Source organism: Poecilia latipinna, unplaced genomic scaffold, assembly GCF_001443285.1.
Source record: "Poecilia latipinna isolate Pla-1442-1.1 unplaced genomic scaffold, P_latipinna-1.0 Scaffold462, whole genome shotgun sequence".
Classification (NCBI taxonomy): Eukaryota; Metazoa; Chordata; class Actinopteri; order Cyprinodontiformes; family Poeciliidae; genus Poecilia; species Poecilia latipinna.
In genome coordinates this window covers 213,733-238,880 of record NW_015113078.1, presented here as the reverse complement: position 1 = coordinate 238,880, position 25,148 = coordinate 213,733, and the positions used below count along the sequence as shown (strand labels likewise).

The 25,148-nt window shown below is 45.9% G+C and overlaps 5 protein-coding genes and 1 non-coding gene across 11 annotated transcripts in view; 3 read left to right on the top strand and 3 right to left on the bottom strand.

Moving 5' to 3' along the window:
- lrch3 (leucine-rich repeats and calponin homology (CH) domain containing 3) overlaps nucleotides 1–6,208 on the bottom strand; it is a 14,490-nt gene extending 8,282 nt beyond the window's left edge. For 2 of the 4 annotated variants that reach the window (XM_015039097.1, XM_015039095.1), the window contains exons 1-14: nucleotides 5,891–6,208; nucleotides 3,548–3,692; nucleotides 2,470–2,596; nucleotides 2,285–2,390; nucleotides 2,072–2,208; nucleotides 1,903–2,006; nucleotides 1,728–1,821; nucleotides 1,553–1,631; nucleotides 1,329–1,471; nucleotides 1,153–1,208; nucleotides 1,019–1,064; nucleotides 811–942; nucleotides 570–614; nucleotides 379–432 (exon numbers count right to left, since the gene is read on the bottom strand). In XM_015039097.1, the coding sequence (XP_014894583.1) occupies nucleotides 379–432; nucleotides 570–614; nucleotides 811–942; nucleotides 1,019–1,064; nucleotides 1,153–1,208; nucleotides 1,329–1,471; nucleotides 1,553–1,631; nucleotides 1,728–1,821; nucleotides 1,903–2,006; nucleotides 2,072–2,208; nucleotides 2,285–2,390; nucleotides 2,470–2,596; nucleotides 3,548–3,692; nucleotides 5,891–6,140 (1,518 nt within the window). In that variant the 5' untranslated portion in view covers nucleotides 6,141–6,208. The remainder of the gene's footprint in view (nucleotides 1–378; nucleotides 433–569; nucleotides 615–810; nucleotides 943–1,018; nucleotides 1,065–1,152; nucleotides 1,209–1,328; nucleotides 1,472–1,552; nucleotides 1,632–1,727; nucleotides 1,822–1,902; nucleotides 2,007–2,071; nucleotides 2,209–2,284; nucleotides 2,391–2,469; nucleotides 2,597–3,547; nucleotides 3,693–5,890) is intronic. The other 2 variants (XM_015039096.1, XM_015039098.1) reach the window with 2 other exon arrangements.
- Nucleotides 6,209–8,443: 2,235 nt separating this feature from the next.
- Nucleotides 8,444–14,735, top strand: abcf3 (ATP-binding cassette, sub-family F (GCN20), member 3). Its single transcript, XM_015039099.1, has 21 exons — nucleotides 8,444–8,582; nucleotides 9,223–9,370; nucleotides 9,444–9,520; nucleotides 9,622–9,677; nucleotides 9,807–9,904; nucleotides 10,060–10,182; nucleotides 10,266–10,532; nucleotides 10,614–10,694; nucleotides 10,777–10,836; nucleotides 10,914–10,970; nucleotides 11,043–11,065; nucleotides 11,180–11,235; nucleotides 11,320–11,520; nucleotides 11,700–11,776; nucleotides 11,896–11,940; nucleotides 12,030–12,162; nucleotides 12,240–12,328; nucleotides 12,818–12,909; nucleotides 12,986–13,118; nucleotides 14,144–14,231; nucleotides 14,304–14,735. Exons 1-21 carry the CDS (start codon nucleotides 8,510–8,512, stop codon nucleotides 14,460–14,462), a joined length of 2,136 nt encoding a protein of 711 aa, XP_014894585.1. The 5' UTR covers nucleotides 8,444–8,509; the 3' UTR covers nucleotides 14,463–14,735.
- A 1,203-nt stretch (nucleotides 14,736–15,938) lies between these two features.
- LOC106951506 (uncharacterized) lies at nucleotides 15,939–19,484 on the bottom strand. Of its 3 annotated transcripts, none has more exons than XM_015039103.1 (5): nucleotides 18,899–19,484; nucleotides 17,825–18,451; nucleotides 17,660–17,736; nucleotides 16,711–16,953; nucleotides 15,939–16,518 (listed from the first exon to the last, which is right to left on the bottom strand). In XM_015039103.1, the coding sequence occupies exons 2-5, from the start codon at nucleotides 18,432–18,434 to the stop codon at nucleotides 16,267–16,269; spliced, it is 1,182 nt and encodes a 393-aa protein (XP_014894589.1). In that variant the 5' UTR covers nucleotides 18,435–18,451; nucleotides 18,899–19,484; the 3' UTR covers nucleotides 15,939–16,266. The 3 variants fall into 3 exon arrangements, with proteins under 3 accessions (XP_014894589.1, XP_014894586.1, XP_014894588.1); XM_015039100.1 differs by having other exon boundaries at nucleotides 17,825–18,453; nucleotides 18,934–19,484; XM_015039102.1 differs by lacking the exon at nucleotides 18,899–19,484 and adding an exon at nucleotides 18,517–18,540.
- Nucleotides 18,816–22,500, top strand: LOC106951508 (dual specificity protein phosphatase 18). The gene is made up of 3 exons (XM_015039106.1): nucleotides 18,816–18,906; nucleotides 21,493–21,820; nucleotides 22,231–22,500. Exons 2-3 carry the CDS (start codon nucleotides 21,510–21,512, stop codon nucleotides 22,439–22,441), a joined length of 522 nt encoding a protein of 173 aa, XP_014894592.1. The 5' UTR covers nucleotides 18,816–18,906; nucleotides 21,493–21,509; the 3' UTR covers nucleotides 22,442–22,500.
- On the top strand, nucleotides 19,396–19,478 carry trnal-cag (transfer RNA leucine (anticodon CAG)). Its single transcript has one exon. It is a non-coding gene; the product is annotated as a tRNA-Leu (tRNA).
- Nucleotides 22,494–25,112, bottom strand: polr2d (RNA polymerase II subunit D). The gene is made up of 4 exons (XM_015039107.1): nucleotides 24,863–25,112; nucleotides 23,601–23,781; nucleotides 23,429–23,524; nucleotides 22,494–22,679 (listed from the first exon to the last, which is right to left on the bottom strand). Exons 1-4 carry the CDS (start codon nucleotides 24,939–24,941, stop codon nucleotides 22,601–22,603), a joined length of 435 nt encoding a protein of 144 aa, XP_014894593.1. The 5' UTR covers nucleotides 24,942–25,112; the 3' UTR covers nucleotides 22,494–22,600.
- Nucleotides 25,113–25,148: the final 36 nt, after the last annotated feature.

Genomic DNA, 25,148 nt, shown 5'->3' with positions numbered 1-25,148 from the left:
GCCTCCCGCCCCGGAGACCCGGCGAGCCCCCCCCCCCCCCCCGCGGGGGGGGGGGGGGGGGGGGGGGGGGGGGGTGCGGAGGGGGGTGTTCCATTAGAACAGGAAGTGACAGAGAGGAAACCAGTAGGAAACAGGAAGCTATCATCAATTCAAATCAACATGCAACGACATAGAGACAGGGGACAGAGGTCAGGGGTCATGTCAGGGGTCAGAGGTCAGAAAACAGAAGGAAGAAGTTTCCTTTCATCTTTGGACCAGAAACCAACAGAAAGGAATCTGTGATGTCACATGCAGGAAACCCACTGATCCCTTTGCATGCTTTTATTTTGGAAACCCTTAATGAGATGCGAGCTTGTGGGCGGAGCTCCAAGCTCTTACCATGATGAGGGCGGAGTCATCTGTGTGGGTGGAGCGCCTGGAGGGGTAGATGTTCTGACAACAAACACCAGACACACATCAACAGACATAAAGGGGCGTGGCCTAAACACAGGGGCGGGGCTCCGCGCTGTCCAATCAACACGAAGAAGAAGGTCTGCAAGTAAATGAGTAAGAAATAAAGACGGACTCACCTCAGGTTCTGGACTGGACTTGGACGGGCTCTGAGCTGCTTTATGCTGCAAAACAACAGCAGGACTAGTTAGAGACGCCCCCTGCTGGTTAAACTGGTACTGCAGAAACTACTGGCAAACTGGCAACAAAATAGTTCAACTGGTCTATGACCTTTAAAATAGCGACCGGTTAAAAAAGTGATCTACTGGCTAAACTGGTGTCTAACTGGTTAAACTGGTGTCTGAATGCCTGGTCATGTACCTTGGAGCTGGTGACGCTGTCTCTCTGCAGAGAACGGTTCTTCTGCCGCTCTTCGTCGTACCTCAGAGCGGCGAGCTGAGCCTCCCTTCTCATCCTCTCCACACCTCCAGAACCAGAACCAGAACCAGCTCTCTGGAAAAACACGAATAAGGACATGAGGAGCCAGTTGGTGGCTTACGCTTCCTGTCAGACGCCTCCATCATCATACCTGACTCTGGGAGCTCGAAGACGCCGAGACGCCGTCGGCCATGTTTCTGAGAGAGACAGAAAGTCAGACAGGTAGTGAGACAGGAAGTGAGGACACACAGGTTGAAGTGGTCGGGACAAAGTGTTTTTATTGACCTGCTGTGTCTCTTCATGTCTTCCGCCCGAGCCAAGCTGTTCTTCACTGGGGAACCCTGAGGACATAAACAGGAAATCAGAGCTTTTCAAAATAAGATCCATCCTGCTTAAGTCAATGATGTCTCCTGGTTGACTCAGGCTGAATGAAAGCCTCCAAGGAGGGGGCGGAGCCTCACCTCCCTGGTGATGCGTCTCTCGATGTACGCCATGAACTGAGAGCTGAGGCTGCTCCGGTCTGCTCCTCCTGAACGGCGCTTCCCCTCCTCTTCCTCCTCCACACAGCTGTCGATGAAGTCTATCTGCTCCAGCTCCCCATCTGCTGGGGACAGAGGAGGAAGTGAGGAGGGAAAGAGGAGGAAGTGAGAAGGTGACAGTCTGTGGGCGGCTGAGCGAGTCTCACATGTCCCATTGGGCAGCACGTGTCCTGGTCCGGCTCGCCTCTGGTCTCTGACCGGCAGCTCTGACGGTTCCTCTGAAACCTGGAACAGAAGACGAGGTTCTGTTAATGTCCCTGCAGGACGGACCGAACCTCTGGATCGGAACCGGTCGGATCGGATCTGGCAGTACGGTCTGACCTCGTTGCCCAGCCACCGCTTGTCTCCACTGTCCACGCTGTTGAAACCCGAGTCCAGCGCGCCATACGGTCGCCCTGGATACGCCTCGTCAACACTGCCGGGATACAGCTGCAGTCAGTCATGAGGCTTTTATTCTGAAGGAGCAGCATTACAGTGTGTGTGTGGGGGGTCAGACCAGGAGGTCAGAGGTCTCCTGTCGAACTCGGGCAGCTCTGGCGTGGTCTTACTGGCCTCCAGGTTCAGGAACTTGAAGATGTGGACCTTCCCCTTGATGCAGATCTGCAGGACAGAACGGTGTTAGGCTCAGTCGCAGAACAGCAGCTGTGATGTCACTTCCTGTGTACCTGTGCGGGCGGGCTCTGCAGAGGGTTGTTGTCCAGGACGATGGCCTGCAGCTGGGTCAGGCCGCGGTAGCAGACGGGAATGGAGGTCACTTTGTTGCAGGAGAAGTCGAGGCGCACCAGAGGAAGCTCAGCCAGCTCTGAAAGCAGCCACATGGTTCTGATCTGGTTCTGGTTTTTCTCCCGGTTGGACCGGGCGTGTCTGAGTGAGTTTACCTGAAGGGAGTCGGACCAGGTGGTTCCTCCGGATGTTCAGGTCTCTCAGAGCCTCCAGCTGACCCACTTGGGACGGTAACGTCCGGATCTCGTTACAGCTCACATCCTGCCGGACCCGACAGCAAGAGATCAGAACCGAACAAAAGTTCTGATCAGTAATGGGTCTGATCAGGAACCGTACTCACCAGCTCAGTGAGGTGTCTCAGCTGGCCCAGTTCCTCTGGCAGAGAAACCAGTTTGTTGTTGGAGGCGATCAGAACCTTCAGAGGGAGGCTGCAGACGACGGCCGGCAGGACGGACAGCTGGTTCCGACTGGAGGAGGACGGACAGACGGACGGATGCCAGAGCTAAGTTTTAACTTAGCATTTTGCTAACTTTGAAAGTTACTGGTGCATTTATCTTCCTCTAAATCCATTTTTCCAGATGAATCTAAAGCAGCAAGCTAAAAACAAATAGCAGGGCTAACTTTTAGCCTAGCGTTTTGCCGCTTTTACTAATTTTTAAAACATTTTGCACCTAGCTTCCCCTATATTAAATTTTCCAGATAAATTCCCAAGTGCTAAATTTAAAATGATCTCTGTTAATAATAACAAAGCTAGTTTTTAACTTAGCATTTTTGGAAACTTTGGCTGCATTTAACTTTTCCAGTGTTCAGTTTTCGAGATTAATTCTGAAGTGTTAATAATAGTGAGGCTAATTTAGAAAAGGTTTAGCAACCTTAGCTTTTACTAAATTAAATTTTCTGGATAAATTCTAAAATGTTAAGCTTTGTGGTGGTGTGTTTTGCCAACTTTGAAAATGTTTAATGCACTCAACTTCTTCTACATTAAATTTAGACTAATTTAAATGATAAGCATAAAATTAGCTGCGCTAACAATAACAGAGCTAGTTTTTAACTTTGCCCTTTACTAACTCTGTTAACATTTAGCACACTTAGAACAGAAAAGTTTGTAAGTGATGCGTTGTACCAAGAGTAGCTGCATCAGCTAATCCACAACTCTTGGCTGGTTAGTTCAACATTATTGTTGAAGTTTTGCTTATGAATTCTTCAAGTAATAAGATGTTTATATTCATGCTCTTATTTTGAAGTCTGTTAACACAGCAGTTCCATTTCCTATCTTCAAGTTCTCTACAGTCTTACAGATGGAGACAACAGGATAAAACCCCAAACTTTACAATAGATGTAAAGTCCTCAGTTTGTATAGAATCAGTGGACGTGTGTGTGTGTGTGTGTGTGTGTGTGTGTGCGCGTGTGTGTGAGACCTGAGGTTCAGGTGAGTCAGGGCCTGCAGGTTCACCAGGCCGTCTGGCAGAGACCTCAGGCAGTTCTGGTACAGGTTTAGGTACTCCAGAGACACGAAGAGGCAGACCTCCAGAGGAAGCTCTGACAGTCGGTTCCGGGACAGATCTGGACACACACACAGTTCAGTTAGATGCTGGTTCTGGTGATTAATCATCAGATGGTTCTGGTTCTCTGACTCCAGATTAAATAGAAGTGATTCTGTTGAATCACCCGGACTCCTTCCTGCTGTCATTGTTCTCCTCCCACCATCGCTGACTCCTCTGCCAGCGACACGATGCAGAGCTGACCCACAAAGGCTATATTTATCAGAGCAGCTGTGAGGGCCACAGGAAGCACTCATCACCATGGTAACCTCAGCTTCCTTGTTTGTAACAGCAGCTGGTGATGCTCATCAATCCACCATCACAAACAGGAAGTGGTTCGTGGGGGACTTCCTGTTTGTTTTTTTTGTTTGCCACCAGGCCTTTGTCTCAGACTCTGGGAGAGATTAAGCTGCAACCAGGAATTCTGGGTAATGTAGTTTGCGCTGTTGAGGGAGAGTGGTGAGCCACAGACCAAAACCACAGAATTGGGTTTCAGTTTGATCTGACAGGAACCGCAGAGAGAGCAGCTGCTCTCAGAGCGGTTAGGAAGGTGATCTGAGCGTGCTCAATTAACAGAGAGCGATCTGAGCGTGCTCAGTTAACAGAGAGCGATCTGAGCGTGCTCAGTTAGCTGGTAACCAGGTGCTCCTGTTTATAGCAGAGACAGAACCAGAGGCAGAACTTCCTTCAGGGCAACCAGTGTGTTCAGCATCGGTTACCATGGTAACCCAACAGTCCAACATTACCATTGATGGAAGATAAGGCTTTAAACTGATCAATCAAGGCCTGTGTGGAAACACTTCACTCATCCTGAAGGAAAGCTACATGTGGAATCATCCAACTATTTTCAAAGACTCATAGAGGGCAGGAAGAATCTCCAGCAGCAGTCAAGTTTGCAACGAATCTGAAGAGGCGTCTGACTGTAGATAGTAATAGCATGCTAATAGCTCCATATCAGGGCAGTAGAGATGATCTCCAGGATTTTGGGTTGTAGTTCAGGTGTTATCTCAGAATTCTGAGATGCTAATCAGCCCCTCATGTTTGTGAAAGCAACGCCTTGTTGCCATGGTTACACATCATAACAACTGTCAGAAAGTATAAAAAGTAAGATCAAAAATCCTTCCAGCAGCACACAATCAAAAACCAGACTCAACAGAAAACACATTGAATAAAATAAAAAAAAAGAAGAAATGAAGCAGTGCAGATGATGGAGTTCCTGCTGAGTTTCCTCCTCCATCACAGTCCGAAACAAACAAAGGGAGCCTACATCTGCTCTCCGTTATGCCCCTCCCCGACCACACTGAACCCTAAAATAAGCACATTGTAATCAATCTCCTGTATTTTTACTTACAATTTCATCATCTTTTGCTCCCTTTTCTCCCCATCTGTCCCATCTTCAGTGGAGCTTCATAGATCACATTTCATGTCTATAAATTATTAAAATAAATAATAATTTGGTTATTCTGTTTTATGCCTAATCAATAATCGGCTGATTTGGCTCTTTGAGGGGGGTGCTTGTTTCCTGGTCCACACCGTCCCAAAGGGGCGGAGCCAGCAATAGGCGTTCAAAACAAAACAACAAAGCCGCACAGGTGTGTCTTCACCTTTCCTACAGGGTCTGATCCGAGCCGAACCTCGGACCAGCTGAATCACCAGAGACTGCAGAATAAAACCGGCTGTTTGTGTGTAACCGGGCCGCACCGGTGTGCTGTCATCATCTGTTACCCCTGATAAACAGTCCGTCCCCCGGCCTCACCTTCTTGAGAAAAACCAGCCTGAAGCAGAGCAGGTTTATAACGAGTTATAATTATAACAGTCATAATATCAGCGTCATACGGTCGTGTTAACTGGGAATACTGGTAACCAGTGCTAAGGAGAGTTAGCAGAGGTTCCTCCATGACGGAGATTATTTAAAATTTTGACCCTGTTGGAAAAAACAACCAAACATCCCCTTTTCTGTCTGATCTGAGCGGTTAGCGACCAATGAGCGGTGTGACGCCGTTGCAAGAAGAGGAAGCCGGACCTCATGTAGCCGGGGCTCGCAGTTTATCACAACACCGGCCCTCTCTGTTTTCCATCCTCCTCCTCTGGAACTGGAAGTTGGATTCAACTTTTCCCCCGTTGAAGTCCCCTAAAACACCCCTCCAAACCATCTCAGCAGTCCCAACAGAGCTCAGTCGGACTCTATGGATCTGCTGGCCGCTTTTGGACCTCACTTACCGGCCCGGACGGTGTCGGTCAGGTCGTGGTTGGCGGCGCTCCGGGGAAACTCCTTCAGCTTCCTGCCGCTGAGGTTCAGACAGCCGCTAACCGAGGCTTCTTCCAGCGCCCGGTCCAGGGAGCGGTTCCAGGACGCTGGGCCCGTCTGGCCTAGTCCATTAGAGTTTCCGAGGATAGCATTGCCACCGGCTCCGACCGTGAAGTTGAGTCCGGTGCTTTCCGCAGACCCCAGTAACACCGAGGCCGCCATTACACGCTCCGGCTGTTAGCCCCCGATGCTAACGGCTGCTGTGGAGAGGAGCATGCGCAGTGCAGCGCGAGGAAGAAGCGCAAAACTGACCAGAAGTACTTCTACCAGTACTACATAGTACTACTGCTGTATATTAATGCATTATTACATAGGGACTACACATATTTCTGTATAACCTTATACTTATAGAGTACTATACTGCCACAGTACTATTGACCGACCCCAAATACTTATATTCTCTAATAGGAATTTATACAGACACAAGTATAATACCACAGACCAATCATGATACTTCCGTAAATTACAGCGTTGCTACAGAGTGACCAAAATTACTGTACACTAACAGGCCACTAATACAGCCACAATGTGGTAGTTTGAACCCAAATAGCCATATACTAATACTACTAGAGTGCTGCAGACTCATAAATATTTCATTGTGCTGCTATTAATACTACTGATGCAAAATGCCATTATACTGCTTTATAATATTATAGTAGTACAAAATACTACTATATGTGTACCAGAGGTGGGACCAAGTCACTGTTTTGCAAGTCTCAAAACAGGATTTAAAAATAACGGGGGGAAAAAAAAGGCGAGACAAAAAACGGCTGTAGTGTAAAGTGCTTTGAATGGTCAAATTGCTATCGGAGTTTGTTTATTCTTGAGATTCACACAGCTGAAGTTTGACTCAGAGTTGTCCTCACGTCCGAGTCAAGTCTCAAGTAAAGACAGTCAAGTCAAGTCTCAAGTCGGGCAAAAGTTGAGTCAAGTCTCATGTCAGGAATTTCAAGTCATTTCGAGTCGTTTTTTTTTTTTTCAGTCCAAGTGGGGTTAAATCTACAGCTAATTTCACATCAAAAACATTGCGTAAATCAAGCTTGCCAGAATCACTAACCAAGACACAAAATAATGTGCTGCATTACCATCCAGAAACCACTGGTGTGAAAGTCAAAGTCAAGTCCGAGTCTTTGAGAATTTTTTCAAGTCAAGTCTCAAGTCTTGATTTTAATGACTCAAGTTTGACTCGAGTCCAAGTCATGTGACTCGAGTCCCCACCTCTGCTGTGTACTACTGCTAACATTAACACAATCCTATAGGCTGACTGTAAAATTAATGCAGTGCTACAAAGTGACCATAAATACCACTGTATACTAACACATACTGCACTACAGCCGAGCCACAAATGCTATACACAACAATTATAGCCTGCTATGCATTCATTAATACAACTACAGTATTACAGACTTATCACTGAAATAAACTAATATTAATACTCTTGATACAACTAGAGTACTACAGACTGATCATATTATTTCTATATTCCACCACAGTACCACAGAGTGAGCGGAAATACCACTGTATGCTAATACTAATACAGTACTAAAGACAAACCACCAATCTTATTGCATACTCCTAACGTTACCACAGTATTAGACTGATACCAAATAATACAGTGCTACAGACTTAGAAGTATTGTTTTATTGTACCACTGACATGGTATCGATACCATGTCAGTGGTATCGATATAACTATCGATACCACTGACATGAACACAAAACTCCATAATGACAAAAATAGTGCTGTATACTTGCCCCATGGGGTGAATATTAGTACTACTGTATATTACTACTAATATGACCATACAGTAACACAGATTATGGAGAAATATTAGTGTATTCATGCACTTATAATTACTATAGACTGATCATAAAGAGTACTGTATAGTACTCCTAATAGTACAGTACAGCACTACTCCCATTTATAATGAGAACTCTAAAATTCTAATTTCCAAGTTGGAAAAACCATTAAGATAATTTATAAGTACTAAAGTTATCAATTATGATGAAATAATTAAATTACATTTATGATCAAATGGCTTGTTTAAGATCAAAGTTGAAAGTTTAGGAACAATCAAAGTAAAATTATTAAATTTTTCTGGCACACGGAAGCATTTGCTTCTTTGAACATCTAATTTTTAAATTTATATTTATTAGATTTTTATGGAATCTTTTCCATTTTGAAAAGCATGAGAAACAGAACAAAACCCCGAGCATCCTCTTCATTATGCTGTAAAGAAAAACCAGTGTCTCTAGTCAGAGGCTTCTTCATATCTGCAGTAATACAGACTGCTACATTAGATCATACCTGCTAACATTTATCAGCACCTGGAACAAATGTTTGGAAGAAATTATGTGGATGATATAAGTAATATTTGATCTAACTCTAGGATTAATAAAGTATTTTTGAATTTGAATTTGAGAGTCTTCTCGCGCTGACGTCACGGAACCAATAGACTCTATCACCCATAATCCTGAGAGGTGTCGCATTCTGGCGCATGCGCACTTCAGTGGTGTCCAGGGCCGGGTATCATGGCGACGTACGTGGACATCCTGAAGAGAGAGTTTCCTGAGATTGACACTGAGCTCTTCGACTACATCACAGGTGAGACACCGGGAAAGAGTGGCTGTGTGCCGGCAGCTTATAGCCGCTTAGAGCCGGGAGGGGGGAACGAAGGCAGCGGCCGCCGGCTCTGGTTAGTACCCACACAGCGGCCTTTAGTGCGTCTCTGAGCCGGGCAGCCGCGGCTCTCTGGCGGCTCGACTCCCCGACGTGACTGAGCCAGAGCCGGGACACCCAGGGAGCGACGACCCACGCCTGGCTCGGGCTAAATCCGGGTCAGAATTAGACCCATAGCAGCTGCCATTCGGGGCCCTTAAGAACAGCAGGAAACCGGGCGCCATGTTTGTAGGAAAGTAAGTGATGAAGATGAGGTTGGACTACAAACAGGGCTCTACTCAGACTCAGCACGTGCCAGGCACTCTCTGTCACATGATTGATTTAAAGTTAGCTTCACTTGCAAAGTATGACTCTGGCACAACATTATGACCACTCTCATTAGATGCTGTGGCTGGTGGGGTCAGAGGTCAACCTTTTCCAGACCTTCCTTTAATTAGAACCACTGTGTTACTAGGAGCCACTTTGGAGATGTAAAACCAAAGGGTTTCCATGCCAACGTATTTCTCTACCCTACCCGGAAATGTGGGCCAGAAGACTGGCGTGTAACTATGGTAATGTGCTACAGGTGTGTTGGACAGTGGTGGCCCCGACTTCGAGGATGGCGAGGAGGTGTTTGACGCCATCGGTGGCGTCCTGCAGGACGTTTCTGCTGACAGTAAAAACGAGGACGACATCAGAGACATCTGCCTGCAGATGTTCAACACCCTGAAGCTGTGAGCTCCCTCTATGTGATTGGTCTGTCAGTGATGATGATGATCAGGAGGTAAACGTGGGGTTTGTCTTCAGGAACAACCATCGTCATCCTCAGAAGCAGATGCTGCTGGACGCTCCAGTGCAGCTCTCTCAGATGTCCGCGGACTCTGGTAATGTCGGACGGCTCTAACTAAGATGGCCGCCCAGGTTTGTCTAGTTGTTCTTTTTCGGTTTTTATCAGCCTGATGTTGATCTGTGTGGTTCTCCTCAGTCTCAACAGCCAAGGACATCCAGGGAATCTGGATGATGAAACGTCCCCAGAACACAGTGAGTCTGCATTCATATTTTCTTACTGACCATAAAGCAAACTCAGCCTCTGTGTTCCTTCTGGCCTGCTGTAGAGATGGGTTCTAATGACCTCTGACCTTCTGTCTCTGTGTTCTTGTTGCTCTCCAGACGGTTGATGCCAAGAAGCTGGAAAAAGCTGAAGCCAAGCTGAAAGCCAAGAACGAGCGCAGGACCGAGAGGGATACTCAGAAAGCCACCGGTCCGCTGTGAGTCACTGAGCAACAACACCTGTCCTTACCTGTCTTCTTTCAAATTTACTCATCTGTCTCTTCTTCTTACCTGAGGATGACGATTGGAATTCTTGCCTCTCCCCACTTGTTCTCTCACCTGTCTTTTCACATTTACTCACCTGTCCTCCAAGGGTTCTGGAGGAGGCGTCAGCCAGTCAGGCCAGTAATAAGAAGGAAAGCCGCGCCGACCAGTCAGGGAAGAACCGCAGCTACGACATCCGAATTGAGAACTTTGACATTTCCTTTGGAGAGAGGTGAGGACCGTCCTCATCACAGCCAGCAGGCGGCGCAGTTTATGATCGTGCTTCATTCCATGTGTTGTTGTTGTTGTGCCCAGGTGTCTGCTGCAGGGGGCGGAGCTGTCCATGGCGTCTGGCCGGCGGTATGGTCTGATTGGTCGGAACGGTCTGGGGAAGACCACGCTGCTGAAGATGCTAGCTAGCAGGAACCTGCGAGTGCCGGCCCACATCTCCATCCTGCATGTGGAGCAGGAAGTGGCAGGAGACGACACGATAGCACTGCAGAGTGTGCTGGAAAGTGACACGCAGCGCGAGGACCTGCTGGACGAGGAGCGGCGGCTCAACGCACGAATCGCCAACGGAACGTAAGATCAGGCTAACATTCGGGTTGCAGCGGGCGATTTTGTCTCAGCGTGAACTGTGAGGTTGGGTTGTCGTCATTTCAGGGCCGACGGGATGGAGAGCGTGCGACTGTCGGAGATCTATGCCAAACTGGAGGAGATCGAAGCCGACAAGGCCCCGGCACGGTAACTATGGCAACACATTAGTTACACAAAGCCCGGTACTGGAACGATTCTTCATCCTGTCTCCATCTTATCGTCCAATCAGAGCCTCAGTCATCCTGGCCGGTCTCGGGTTTTCTCCCAGAATGCAACAGCAGCCCACCAAGTGAGTGTCGGTCAGACATGTTGGTTCTCTGTGTCTGTGTGTGGACCGTTCAGAACCTGTGTGTTCTCTGTGTGCAGGGAGTTCTCTGGAGGATGGCGGATGAGGCTGGCGCTGGCCAGGGCGCTCTTCGCCCGGTGAGTTTCCAGCGTTTCCTCTCCATCAGGTCACATGATCCCTGATTAACCTGTCTGTGTTTCCTTCACCAGACCTGACCTGCTGCTGCTGGACGGTAAGTTATGAACACCCCAATCTAACCCTGCCTTAACTAGAACGGCCCCAGCCAGATCTGCCCTCAGCTAGCCCCGCCCTCTCGGTAGTCCTCTAATGACTGTATGCGTTTCAGAGCCTACCAACATGTTGGACATCAGAGCCATTCTGTGGCTGGAGAACTACCTGCAGGTCTGTAGCCATAGCATCATTCATAGGAAACAATGGAGTCATTAGCCGTGAGCTAATGTGAGCCGAATGACTCGTCCCCCTCAGACGTGGCAGTCCACCATCTTGGTCGTCTCCCACGACAGAAACTTCCTGAATGCCGTGGCGACAGACATCATCCACCTGCACTCACAGAGACTGGACACTTACCGTGGCGACTACGAGAACTTCCTGAAGACCAAAGAGGATCGCCTGAAGAACCAGCAGCGAGAGTATGAGGCTCAGTTGCAGTACAGGCAACACATACAGGTACTACAAGACACTACAGGGCTCAGGCTAATACCTGAAATGATCCTGGGATCAGAATAAAATGAAGTAATCCCAGACTCCATATTATCTCAGGCTAACTCCTGAGGCTGCCACGGGCTCAGGCTACAACTTGAAGGGACCCCGGGTTCAAACTAACATGTAAAGTGTTCGTGTTTCAGGTTTTCATTGACAGATTTCGGTACAATGCCAACAGAGCTGCCCAGGTCCAGAGTAAGATCAAGCTCCTGGAAAAGCTGTAAGTTCCCATCCTGACCTCATGCTTTTTCTCATTGTGCTTTTCATGGGCTTTGTGTTTATTGTTTCTGGAGTTACATTGCATTTCCTGCTGACAATAACTTTTGTTGTGTCCTGCAGACCAGAGCTAAAACCAGTTCAGAAAGAAACGGAGACCACTTTGAAGTAAGAAGCTCAGGCCTTCACAAACTGGAAGATCCACCACAGAACTTATGTTGCTGGTTATGGATTCATTTATTCATGTTTTCTTGTAGGTTTCCAGATAACTTTGAGAAGTTGTCTCCCCCTATTCTTCAGTTAGATGAAGTAGAGTTTTACTACAGTCGAAATCAGCCGCTCTTCTCTGGACTTAACCTGTCGGCTGACCTCGAGTCTCGCATCTGCATCGTACGTATCATCAGTTAATCAGAAAGTCACCTAGTCCAAGACTTGCAGCACCTATTCTGAACTGGCTTTGCTGGCAGGTTGGTGAAAATGGTGCCGGTAAAAGTACCATCCTCAAACTGCTGATGGACGACTTGACACCGGTCAGTGGCATCAGACAAGCTCACAGGTGAGGCTGCCTGGTGTCCAATCAGATTTACTGGCTGTGAGCAAATAATAATCCCTGTTAACAGTTAAAGAAATGTTTCTGATTAAAGGTTTAATCAGAAATCTGTATAATCAGAAACCTTTAGGTTTTGATTGCAGTATCTTTAGGGTTTGTTGGGGAACCTTTACTTTTTAAATAGGAGCCTTGATGTTTTGATTGGATAAATATTACTGATCAATCACAGAAACTTTTTTTTTTTTTTTTTTGAAGTTTCATTTTCAGATCAGGGAATTTTCCTTGTTGAGCTGAAGAACTTTTTTTTCTGATCATTTTTACGTTCGATCAGGAGAACATTTTGATTTAATGAAGGCTTGTTCGTGATTTGATACGTGAACTTTTGATGCCTTTTTATGCTGCGGTTAAGGAACCTGGGGAAAGTTTTACAAGATGAAATTTGGAGGCAGCCTTTGGTTTTTTCCAGCTGGTGTTTAACCGGCGTCTCTTTGTCAGGAACTTGAAGATTGGTTACTTCAGTCAGCATCACGTGGACCAGCTGGACCTGAATGTCTGTGCCGTGGAGTTGCTGCTCAACAAGTTTCCCGGTAACCATGGTGACAACAGACCCGGGACCCACGGCTGGGCGGCGAGCCCTGATTGGCCTCTGTGTTTGTGCCACAGGTCGGACAGAGGAGGAGTACCGGCACCAGCTGGGAGGTTACGGGATCACCGGGGAGCTGGCCACGCGGCCGGTGGCCAGCCTGTCCGGGGGACAGAAGAGCCGCGTGGCCTTCGCCCAGATGACCATGCCATGGTAACGCACTCACATTTTGCACAGTTTTGCACTATCGTTTGGTTTTCTACTGCTTCTAAAAAAACAAACAAACAAACAAAAAAAAACAGCCCACGCACTAAATAAAAAAAACACAAAAAAACACACAGCTGTTTTTGGCAATAAAATCTATTTTGGTGTCTAGAAAATGAGCCGTTTCAAAAACCTCTGGAATCTAGCAAATCAGCAGGCAATGCCCGTTACTTAGCAACCCCAGCAGAGCTCCAGCACCTCTTACCGCTCTACAATGGCTGCTGGGAAACACAAGTGCTTTGTTGTTTTTACCATCCAGAAACCACCAGAGTGGCTTTTATCTCAGTTTCTCATTTATCTTAACACATTCTTCTCATAAGAATTTGTCATTGTGTTCTCAGGAGTGCTACTTTTACAATTTTCTACACGTTTCTTTCATTGAAATATCAGAACATACCAATAAATTTGAAAATATGATTAAAATTTAGTGATAAAAATTACACTTTTTTATGTGACTGGTGTCCTAAAGAACCGTTTTAAACTTCTTTTCAAGAACAGCATTGGTGTTTGCAGGGCCACCAATGCTGTTGTTAGTTGTTGCGCCATGCAGTCACAACCAGAGTTACCTAAAGAAGAAGAAAACAGTTTTTATCATCACTTTTATCATTATCATAGTTGTACCATTAAACAACCAAGTAATAATTTGAATCATAATAATTAATAAATATTAAACAAAAAGGGAATAAAACACACACACAACCTAAGCTGTGAATAAAGTTGATTGACATTTCTATAGACAAACTTGCTATTCAAAAAATATTAATCATCAGAATTTAAATTATTTTATTATGCAATTAATTGATTAACATGTAACATTTGTGACTATGAACAACTTTTATTTCTCTGGACTTGGAGAAAAATTGACTGTTTGGATCAGATTCCTGTTCTGGACTCCAGAGGACCACATAAAAACTGACAGCGGGCCGGATTTGGCCCCCCAGACCTCGAGTTTGACATGTTTATCTGTGTTTCAGTCCGAACTTCTACATCCTGGATGAGCCTACCAACCACCTGGACATGGAGACCATCGAGGCTCTGGCCAAAGCGCTCAACAAGTTCAAGGTGGGTGTGTCCACTCCTCCTTCTGACCCAGTGTCTTACCTGAGCCCCTCACCTGTCTGACGCCCCCTACAGGGCGGGGTCATCCTCGTGTCTCACGACGAGCGCCTCATCCGCCTGGTGTGTAAGGAGCTGTGGGTGTGCGACAGCGGGAAGGTGTGGCGGGTCGACGGCGGCTTTGACGAGTACCGGGACATCCTGCAGGAGCAGTTCAAGAAGGAGGGCTATCTGTGAGGCCCCGCCCTGGCCGACTGACCACGCCCACCAGGGATCCTGGAGAAGCAGCCAATAAGCAGTCGGAGCACATGGAGGACCAGAACTGTCATCCTCTGCTCAGGCGAAGTGCTGCAAGGTGATTGGCTGTTGGGGGTCACCTAGTGCAGTCCCAGTGAACTCTGGATTGGGAACGACTCGAGTTTAAATGTTGGGTCAAACAGAACCTGTTGAGACGTCTGAGATTTTATGAGATTTAAAGGACCAGAAAATAAAACATAATGCCAAGAAGTTGAGTTTCTGTTCATCTTCTTCATCTGAGTGAAAGGGAGCAGAACATCCATTTCACACCATGAGCCCGGTTTTACCAGAACCAGCTGTGGTTCTGCTGCACTCCAGCCAGTTCAAATACAAACAATGATATGTCTTTTTTTTTTTGTAGCAGAAAGCAGAAAATTAAACTAAAGGGAACTTTCTCCACTTCACCTGCATATGAGTACTAGCAACTTGCTCAAAGGATAATTAAAGTTTAACGTCACCTTCCTAAATTAATTGTTTTTTTTGGTTTTTTTTTTTTTGTTTTTTTTTTTTTTTGCTAAAAAAAAAATTCGAAAAAATCACCACCCTTTTATTGCCAAAAGATGATTTAATCTAAATGATACTTTTGGCAAAAAATGATTTGGGCCCTGAGGTAGGTGTCATTGTGTTATTTTCTAGTTTATGGGTGCCTCATCACTTTAAGATGCCGCCCTGGACAACTGACCATGTAGCTCCTCTCAAAAGCAATCATGGACAGGTTGGCAGGTACAGGCTGATCCAGGTGAGTGGATTTAGCTCTGTCTATCCGTTGGAAAGATACTGATAATTCTGCATGTCTTCTGATGGTGTTGGTTCTGTATCATTGACCCGAACTTTCATGTCTCAGTTTACCTGGAAGACCAAAATCAACTCGTAATTATCTGGTTAATTTTTTGGTATGCTAACATGCTAGCAAGCTAACAACCTTGCATTCATTTTAATTCAAAAACACTTCATTCATTCCAAAGGGAAGTTTAATGTGTAGCTCATACCCGAGTGGCTTTTAAAGATTTTGTTCGGCGTTAATAGTGGCCTTCATATAACATTATTCCGACAGGAAGAGGGAGGAAGACGGAGGCAAAGGAACCGAGAACGGGAGTCGAACTCGGGTCTGCCGCGTCATGACATGCTAACAGCGAATAGCTAATAACTGTTCATTCTAACTTCTGCACAAATAAATACCGCAACACAAAACCAAAAACAGTTTTTACATTAAGATTATGCTAACGTGCTAACAACAGGTGGTGGAATATTCATTCTCCAAACAGATGTGGTGCTAATGCTAATGTTAGCATGCTAACTCTGGAGTAAGCTCTGTGTGTTCTTGCTGTGTTGGGGGAGCGTTGCTGCTTTTGCTTCCTTCATTTTCTAGTAGAAAGCTGCATGGAGAACTCCCAATTGACAACAAATGCAGACAAATTCATATAAAATTAATTTATTTTCGGAACCCTGAACCCACTACAGAAAAAGGTCCAATATGAGGAAGTGTGAGCTGATCCAATTGGCAACGTTTGGATTGGTTCTAATCCTGAAGCTCTTCAGGGTTCTGTCTGTCTCTGGTTGGACGATGTTGGACAAACTGGACTTAGAAGATCGGGTTCCTCAGAAATCCGACTTGTTTAATCTGAACTGAACCAGTAGCTTAAAAAATGACCCGCGTCCTCTACCCCCCTCAGAACCAGAACATATCCGTCCTCAGAGGACAAGACGTGTCCAGTAGAGCACCTCTGTTTGGACCTTCCTGTTTCTACAGTTCTGGCCCTGCGGCTGCGTTCTGCTGCATTTTTTGTCTGAGGTGAGGGAGGACGGCGTCCCGGTAGAAGACCTCCAGCTTGGACACAGTCTCGTCCCACAGGTCGGGGTCAAAGGACACGGGGACAATGGCTGTCTCCTTCAGAGTGAAGACGACCAGGTCGGCCCGGTCCAGGCCTGTGACGGCCAGCTGGACCTGGATCTGCGTGAAGTAGCTATGGGACTTCTTCAGGGCGTAAACTGGAGCCTGGAAAGGACAGAGAACAGAGAGGACAGGTGAAGTGAGTGAGCCAAGGTTAATATAGTTATCTAGATGTAATATAATCCCTCAATTGTTTCAAAGTTCTCCCACTGATAGTAATTTGATACTGATACTTTTACTAACTGAATTAGACAGAAAGACAGAACCAAACAAAGCCATGCTCTGTTGGGAGGTTACCTGTCCAGGTGTGTCCCCGTCCAGCTGCAGGCAGAAGGCCGGGTCGTCCCTGCAGGCGTCCTCCACGCTCCGGTGCCGGTGTTTGTAGGGACATTTGACCTCCAGACAGAGCAGCCTGCGGCCGCTCCGCGCATCCACCACGATGCCGTCAGGGCTGGCTGCCAGCCAGGGCCGCTGGCTGTCGATGAACAGGCCGCACTCCAGAACCCTGACGGGTTGGCCCAGCGCCGCCGACTTCAGAGTCTACCGGACACAACAGGAAACACTTCACACACTCCCTGTTCTCAAAGTCTGTTTTACCAAGATATTTAAAGGCGCAGTACAATGTAAAATGTAGTTTTTCTAATTTTTACATCAAAAATATACCTGGATTGTTGCTTTGATTCTTTCGTTATGTTGGAGTAATCCTTTAATTCTTAAAGAGACAGAGGCCCAATTTCAAGGCCTCAGACAGTTTCATACAGCACTTTAAAAACAACTCAAGGTAACACAGTTACTTGATTATGCTATAAATAGACATAATACTGTCTCTTTAAATAGTTTAGATTTAATATTTCATTTTGTTACAATAAAAAAAAATCAGATTCTTTGACGTTTTAAAATTATTCTTCACATTTTATAGAATTTTGTATTACTGGAATTTTTTTGTTGAAATTTTAGAATATTACAATTTTTTCTGGTATAAATAACAGCACACAGCTTCAGGTATTACAGCAGGGAACTAGAGATCAGGCTAACCTCTGACCCAAACCTTCAGAGCCACATAAAGACGGTTCCAAAGTCGGCCTTCTATCAGTTGAAGAACATTTATAAAGTCTCAGCAAGATCTACAGAGACTCATCCATGCGTTTATCTTTAGTGGCATTGATTACTGCAACAGTGTCATCACAGGTCTGCCTAAATGCGTCCAGGTGATGTTGGACCTTTCAGACCGGGTCCATTAACTCACCTGGTACCTGCAGACGACCTCGGCCTCCTTCTCGATGCCCCAGCTCATGGCTCTGGTCCGGACTTTTGGCCCCTCGCCTGTGGAGCCACCAGATTCATGAACATGACGGATCTGGTTAAAACCGTCAGAACCAGTAGGGTCCATGTGTTGGTGGGCGGGGCTTACCTGTGATGGCAGCCAGGTACGAAAGGGGCGGAGCTTTGCTCTTGCCGTTGACAAACCTGGAGTGAGCGATGCGATGGGCCACGGAGGCTGTGATCCGGTTCTTCCTCCAGTGGAACCAGTCCTGGTTGGTGCTCTGTCCGCGGGTCAGAACCTCCACCTGCTGTAGCAGGTTTCGGTCCAGTTCGGCCCTTGGGTCCAGCGGGACCTGGTCTGGTGTGGGAGGAGCTTTGTCTTCAGCAGAACCCAGATCCCTCTTGGGTTCTGGTCCTCCGTTAAGACATGGATCGGTCCTGCTGGAGTCCTGGTTCTTCTGGACCACTCTGGGATCAGTTCTGGCCTGAGTGTGGCGAGCAGCACCTGGTCTGGAGCTCTGACCCTGTTTGCTTGATGCTTGATCCGCAGTTGGACCTGGATCATTGTCAGGTGGTCCGTGCGCCCCAGCCGGACCGGTTCTGTTGGAGTTCTGGTTCTTCTGGACCATTTTAGGTTGAATTCTGGTCTGAGGACGACGAGTAGCACCGGCTGTGGTTCCACTTCCTGCCATCTGAATGGATGGGTGGTACCGGACCTGCGGGATGACGGGTCGCTGGCTCGGAGCAGCTTGGTTCATTGTGTCTGCAGTCCAAACTTAACCAAAACAAACAGAACGAGTCAGTCACTTTAAAAACTTACTAAAAAATTGTCTACCCAACCTGAGAGTTTGGTTCTGATCCATGCTTCGGTAGAGGCTTTTATTTTGAAGCGACCAACCCACAGTTTCTGTTGATGCTTAAACTGTTGCTATAGAGACGTGAGTAAACATCTGGAGCCGCTGAAACGGCTCATCCTGTTTTCAACTAACATGTTAGACACGTCAAAAGGGGAAACATTGATTATATGTAGATATCCCTTAACATCCGGTGCTGGATGAAAAACGTAAATTTGAAGTTTTTTAAATGTAGTCTGGTCTAGTGCAGCAATCTCGAATAATCTCGAAACAACCCGCGAGGCTTTAGCTTGTGTTTTGGTTTTAAGCCTTTTTAGCGTTAAGGTCCGAGTTCAGGAGAGTTACTGTTAGTTGGAGCATAATTTTACCTGAACAGGTGAGTTAATGAGAACAAGTCTTAGCTGTTCAGGAGCCGTTTCAGTCCGACGAAGGTGTTCTCTTCCCTTCGGTACGACGGCAGAACCGAAACTCTTCTTCTTCCGCTGCTTTTATTTAATAGCGACGATGAAAGAAAAACGAAACTGACGCAGCTGACGCAAGGGGGAACTAAACCGGTCCGAAAAGATCCAAATTTAGGGTGCGACAAAGCCAGACCCACGAACAGGTCCGAACATGATCCAGCTCGTGATCCTGACTCACCCAGTAATGGTGGGGGGTAGCCGATCTTTTCGTAACGTTGAAGCTTTTCCTACCCAACTTTTTTCGCTACGAGATGGGGATTTTTACTTGAACATTGAGCCGTAGAGGCAATTTCGTATCCGCTTTGACAACCGGCTCCATAAAATAGAAAACTGAATTAATGGTGGCTCGCCGTAAAAGGCTAACGTTGTTTAAATGCTGCCGGTTGTATATGCGTTACCATGATGTCAGGATGGCCGAGCGGTCTAAGGCGCTGCGTTCAGGTCGCAGTCTCCCCTGGAGGCGTGGGTTCGAATCCCACTTCTGACAGAAACATTTTATCATTTTCACCTGAAGATCTGATCTTAATTTACTGTTTAAGATCAGAGATTGATTTAATTTAAATTTAACAGGAAATAAATCCACATCACATGGATGCCACTTAATATGTCGCCATGTATGGAAAGCCAGCAGTGCCAAAGGTGATTGAAATTTTGAGTGGGATTTGAATACAAAATCAATTTACTGGCCATGATCGTGTACACCAACAAGGAATTGGACTTCGGTTTCAAGACATTAAGTGTAAAATATAAACTGTAGAGGAAATACAACAATAGATATAAGAAACAGTACGAGTAGGAATTTTTTAACATAAGAAAAAATAAAAAGACAAGTTAGAGCAGTGGTCAAGCTTATTTAGTTCCACAGCAGAGTAGTGTTGAGAAAATAAATTTAAAATAAGCTAGTTTTAAAACTTAACATGTCTTGATTCAAATGACCTCAAGAATTTTTCCTCTCTTAACAGTAGCCAACAACTTTTTCTGTAAGACAGGGAATATGGCATTTTGTTTTCGGCCACATCAACATCATGAATGTCCGTAAAGAACCAGTTGTGGCAGAATGTACTGATAAAAATAACCGGTAAAACTGTTCAAATATTACCTTTCCCTGTGTTCGATTGCCACTTTCTTTTCACATGATGTAATTTGGTCCAATACAAATGACAATTGATTTGATTTGACTGATAAAATAATATTTAAGCACACAACTGTTATCTTAAGGTTCAATTTATGAGGCCCTCCAGATTCTAGAGGGCCTCATAAAGTTATGGCGGGCCAAATTTGGTCTGGAGTTTGATCCTTGTGGTCTTAGGTGCTCATTGTGTCCATCAGAAGAAGCTGTCTCTGTAGTGTGCATCTGAAGGTAAAAGTCTAAACCAGGGGTGTCAAACTAATTTTGGTTTAGGGGCCGCATACAGCTTAATCTGATCTGCAGGGGGCCACACAAGTAAACTCATTGCAAGATTAAATAGAACCAATAAAAGTATTAAACGAATTTCACTTTTACAAAGTATATTATGAATAATCTCAGTTTTTAAGAAAGGTATCTGCCATTTCAATTCTTTTACTCAGTTAAGCATTTATTTAAGTGCATTATGCATAAGAATTGACCTCAGTGATTGTACAATGTTGCAAAACATTTATTCACAGTTTTTGGACCTTAAAAACACTGACCTGCATCACAAAATACAACAGACAGAAATTAAGAAAAGATTTAAAATCAAGTTTCAATATCTGGGAAGCAATTTGAACAAATTATCTGACTTCACACATTTGAAATCTTAAGTGTCAGCTGTTTTAAACAGACATTTGATCAAATGTCTGTTTTAAACAGACATTTGTTGATGCATAAAATGCATACATATAGAAAAACTTGCATACATAACATGTATGTATGTTAGCATGCACGAGAAATATGAGGTTGCCAGGGCCAAAATAAAAAGCTGGTAAAGCATAGAATCGAACTTGTTTACAGAACCTGAAGCTCAGTGCTGCCATCTGCTGTTAGTTCCGCTGCAGTGTTGCATCATGTTGTGTGCTCTGAATAAAACACAGCGCCCCTCGTGGACAGTATAGGAACTGCAGATTTTCAATTAAACGAAGTATATGTTTTTTCATGAATAATGATAATGCATTTAGCCCCCGGGCCGGACTAAATCGTTCGGCGGGCCGGTTCCGGCCCGCGGGCCGTACGTTTGACACCCCTGGTCTAAACCATTCATGTCCAGCATGTGTGGGATCTGCAGAGATGTTAGCATCCATTTTCATGTCTCTAGACCTTTAGAGGTCCTGGATGGAGGGAAGGTCAGTAACTCCACTCAGGTCCAGTACTTTTAGGTCAAGAGTTGTTCAGAGATGTTTGTTTGGTCACATCTAGATTGGACCACTCAGAACCTTAACAGAACAAGGATCTAATCTGATCTGAACACACGAAGTTCTGATAAACATCCGTCCACATGGTGACGCTGTAGCAGCTGCTGTTCACTCTGAACCTCCTGCTCCAGGAAACATTCGGACTGGCATGCGGGTCTCCCAGGTTTCGGCCCGGCTCTACCTGGGCGATCTGGACTCGGCGCTGAACGCGGCCGTGTTGACCAGCAGGAACGTCTCGCTCATCGTCAACGCCAGTGGGCTACCAGACCTGCCCTACCCAGTGGCCGATGGCCTGCAGATCCTCCACATCCCAGTCCAGGACCGGCCCCATGCTCAGCTGGGTCAGTACTTTGACCCGGTAACGGAGCGGATCCAGCAGAACCAGGCTGGGTCCACTCTGGTCCACTGCACGGCGGGTCGGAGCCGCTCCGCAGCGCTGGTCATGGCTTATCTGATGAGGTAACGGCTCTGGGTTTGGGTTGGTTCTGCTAACACAACCAGAACTACCAGAAGCCAAGACCCTGGACGTGTTTTTGCTAACTTTGAATAAGTTTAGTGTACTTATCTTCACCTAAATTAATTTTTGAAGATAAATTCTAAAGCGCTAAGGTAAACATTAGCTCCATTATGTTAGCAAAGCTTATTTTTATCTTAGCAATGTACAATTTGCCTGGAAGAATGTAATGAGAAGATGAGACGCTGTAGCATTTTTGCTAACTTTTAAGGCGTTTAGCGCACTTAGCTTCCCCCAAAACTGAACCGTAACATTTCCCGGGTCGGTTGGGATCAGAACTCTACGCAACTGTTCTTATCAGGGATTTCCTGTAAAGTTCTACAGAACCAACATGTCGGTTCTGTTCTACATCCAGATCTGAAGGCCTCAGCCTCCGTCAGGCCCACGAACTGGTTCTGGAGTGCCGGCCGTTTATCCGACCCAACGCCGGGTTTTGGAGGCAGCTCATGGAGTACGAGAGGGAGCTGTCGGGTCAGAACACAGTAAGAATGGTGGGGACGGCAGCCGGGGTTCTGCCTGAGGCCCTGCAGAACCCGGACGGAGCCGAGTACTGTGTGAACCTCTGACCCAAACACAAGGTACCAGAACCAGACAGAGACAAGAAAACACGAACATGGTAAAAAAAAAGAAAGAAAGTTTTATTTATACGGCACACACAAAGATCAGATAGCATCAGATTGGATCGGTACTGGAAGGTCCAGATGGCACCGGGTCAGATCAGTGGGTCAGTACTGGAAGCTCCTCTTGGTCTGGATATCGTCCAGGATCTGCTGCAGCTCCTCATCCTCAAACCGACCCTCCAAACTGAAACCAGAACCAACAGAACCTTAAATAACACAGAAATAAAGTCATGTTGGATAAACAGAACCGGTTCTGATCTGGCTGGGATCTCTGTAAACGTAAACAGCAGTGGTCCTGTTCTAGCCCTGCAGATTTCAGAAATGTCAGCAGCTGGGTTACTTCAGAACCTGACCCGGTTCATGGACCGTTCAGGCGTGTTTAACCAGAAACACGTCCAGAACCAGCAGGGTCCGCGTCCGTCCTCTGGTAGAAGCGACTGCTGCAGACGGAACCATTTGGACTTACAGTCACAGATTTAATGCTGCTTGTGATTAAACCAGAACCAACTGCTGTTCATTCAGGTAAAAGAACCGGGTCAACGGCGCTGGCGCTAAGCTAAAAATTAGCACTATTACTAGCGAAATTTGTTTTAGCTTAGCAAATTAGAATTTTTCCAGGAAAAATTGTTTATTTTGCTAACTTTGAAGACGATAAGCGTGCTTAGCTTTCTGTAAATGAATTTTCCTAGATGAATTTTAAAGCCCTAATTTACTTGGCTGTTTTTCAAACATTCAATTTAATAAAATTTGACGTCTGTGTTGAAGTCTTAGTTATCGTTTATGTTCATGCTCTTGTTTTGAAATCTGGTTCTTGATCAACGTTCTGCTGTTAGAACCACCAAAACGTGCCCAACACCAACATGTTCTGTGAAGAAAACCAGGCTAGGATGTGCCTGGTTCTGATCCGACTGGGCTTGGTCGGTACCAACTCACCTGGGGATCAGAGCCTTGGCCTCTTCGGCGGCTTCTGGACAAAGATTGGCCAAACTGGCCAGCTCGAACTTATGGAGCTTCTTCTGCAGGAGGAGGCTGTGGAGACAGACAGAACCAGGTCAGAACCTGATCCGGCTGGCAGACAGAAGTGGGTCAGGTTGAGCTGCAGGACCTGCGCACGGCGGTGATGGTCTCGCGGTTCTTGAAGCGGCTGAAGCGGGCCGTGTAGTTGAGCGTCTTCATGAAGACCTCGGACAGCTCCTGCTCGTCCTCGGCGCTCTCGTTCTGCTGCTTCCGGTGCTCCAGCAGCATGTGGACCTCCGAGTTCAGCAGCGTCTCCGCGTTCTCGAACTCTGCAGAACCAATGGCACCGTCAGAACCTCCACACCGTCACCACTGGTTCTGATGGGCCCAACCCGGCCTCATCCAACAAAACATTAACCTTCAAGTCTGATAACTGTTAGGTTTATCTACAGAGTGATGCCTGTAAAGTTACATAAACAATAATTTGGATTATTTAGTTATAAAAAAACACTGGGAGTTAATGTTTCAAAGTAACATTTTCACCGTGTTATTCATTCATTTAAAAATGCCAGTTTCAATGAAAATGTTTAATTAGCAGACTAAACTTTTAGATTAAGAGTAAGTATTTAGTTAAATATTTAGTTAGCTAAATAAGCTAGAAATATTTTGCTCCAACCTAAATATTTAAGCTTCGAACTCAATATTTCATTTAGTTCGTGAAATAAATGTTTACTGTACAAACTAAATATGTAATTTGTGAAGTTAATATTTACTTTAGTAATTAAACAATTAGCTTATTCAGCTAGCTAACTAATGATTTAGCGGGTAAGCTAAATATCTAGTTTGGATTTAAATATAGTTTGTAAATTAAATATTTAGCTCAAACATGGTGAAAACATGACTTTGAAAACTGAGCTAAAATCTTTTCCTGACAGGCTAAATAAACTCAATTTATTGCTGTTAATTTCTGACTGTTTAGCTTTACAAATGGCTCCTATATTTATCTCACGGGTCCAGGATGGAATCTGAAACTTCCCACTCCTCTGAGAGGTTCTGGTTCTGACCCATGTGGCTCTGAAGCCACATGCTGCTCGGTTCTGACCCAGAACACCAGATTAACCCCCTACATAAGGAGCAGCTCTTATCTGTTGATCAACCCTGAACTGATGCAGATAAACCGTAACCATGGTGACAGACCAGATACAGAGCAGATCTCCGGTCAGGAGGCACAGCCTGTTACCATGGGATGGTCTGACAGAACCAGGCTGTCTGAGTTATCTGACCTGAACCAGAACTGCTCTGACCACAACGATTCCGTTGTTCTCAAATATAAACAACTGAGGTTCGGCCTCGTGGCAACCGAACACAGTCCAAGAGCGGGTCTTCAGGTGTGGTGTTGAGCTTTGTCACCTTTAGGAAACAGAAGCTGAGAAGCGTCTTCTTCTACGTCTCCGAGCTGCGGAGGAACCGAACTACCTCCGGCCGCCATGATGGAAGCACCGCCGGAGGAGAGTCCCGGTGAGTCCTGGTAGAAGCGGCTGAGTCCTGGTACCGGTAGATAATCGAGGGATAGTTCGGATGGAGCACCAGACCCGCGCTGAGTTTTTCACACAAACACAGCCACACTTCCACTACTGCTTCCGCTGCTAGTAACATGTACTGCTGCCCCCTGCTGGCTGGGCGGTGTTCATTGGTA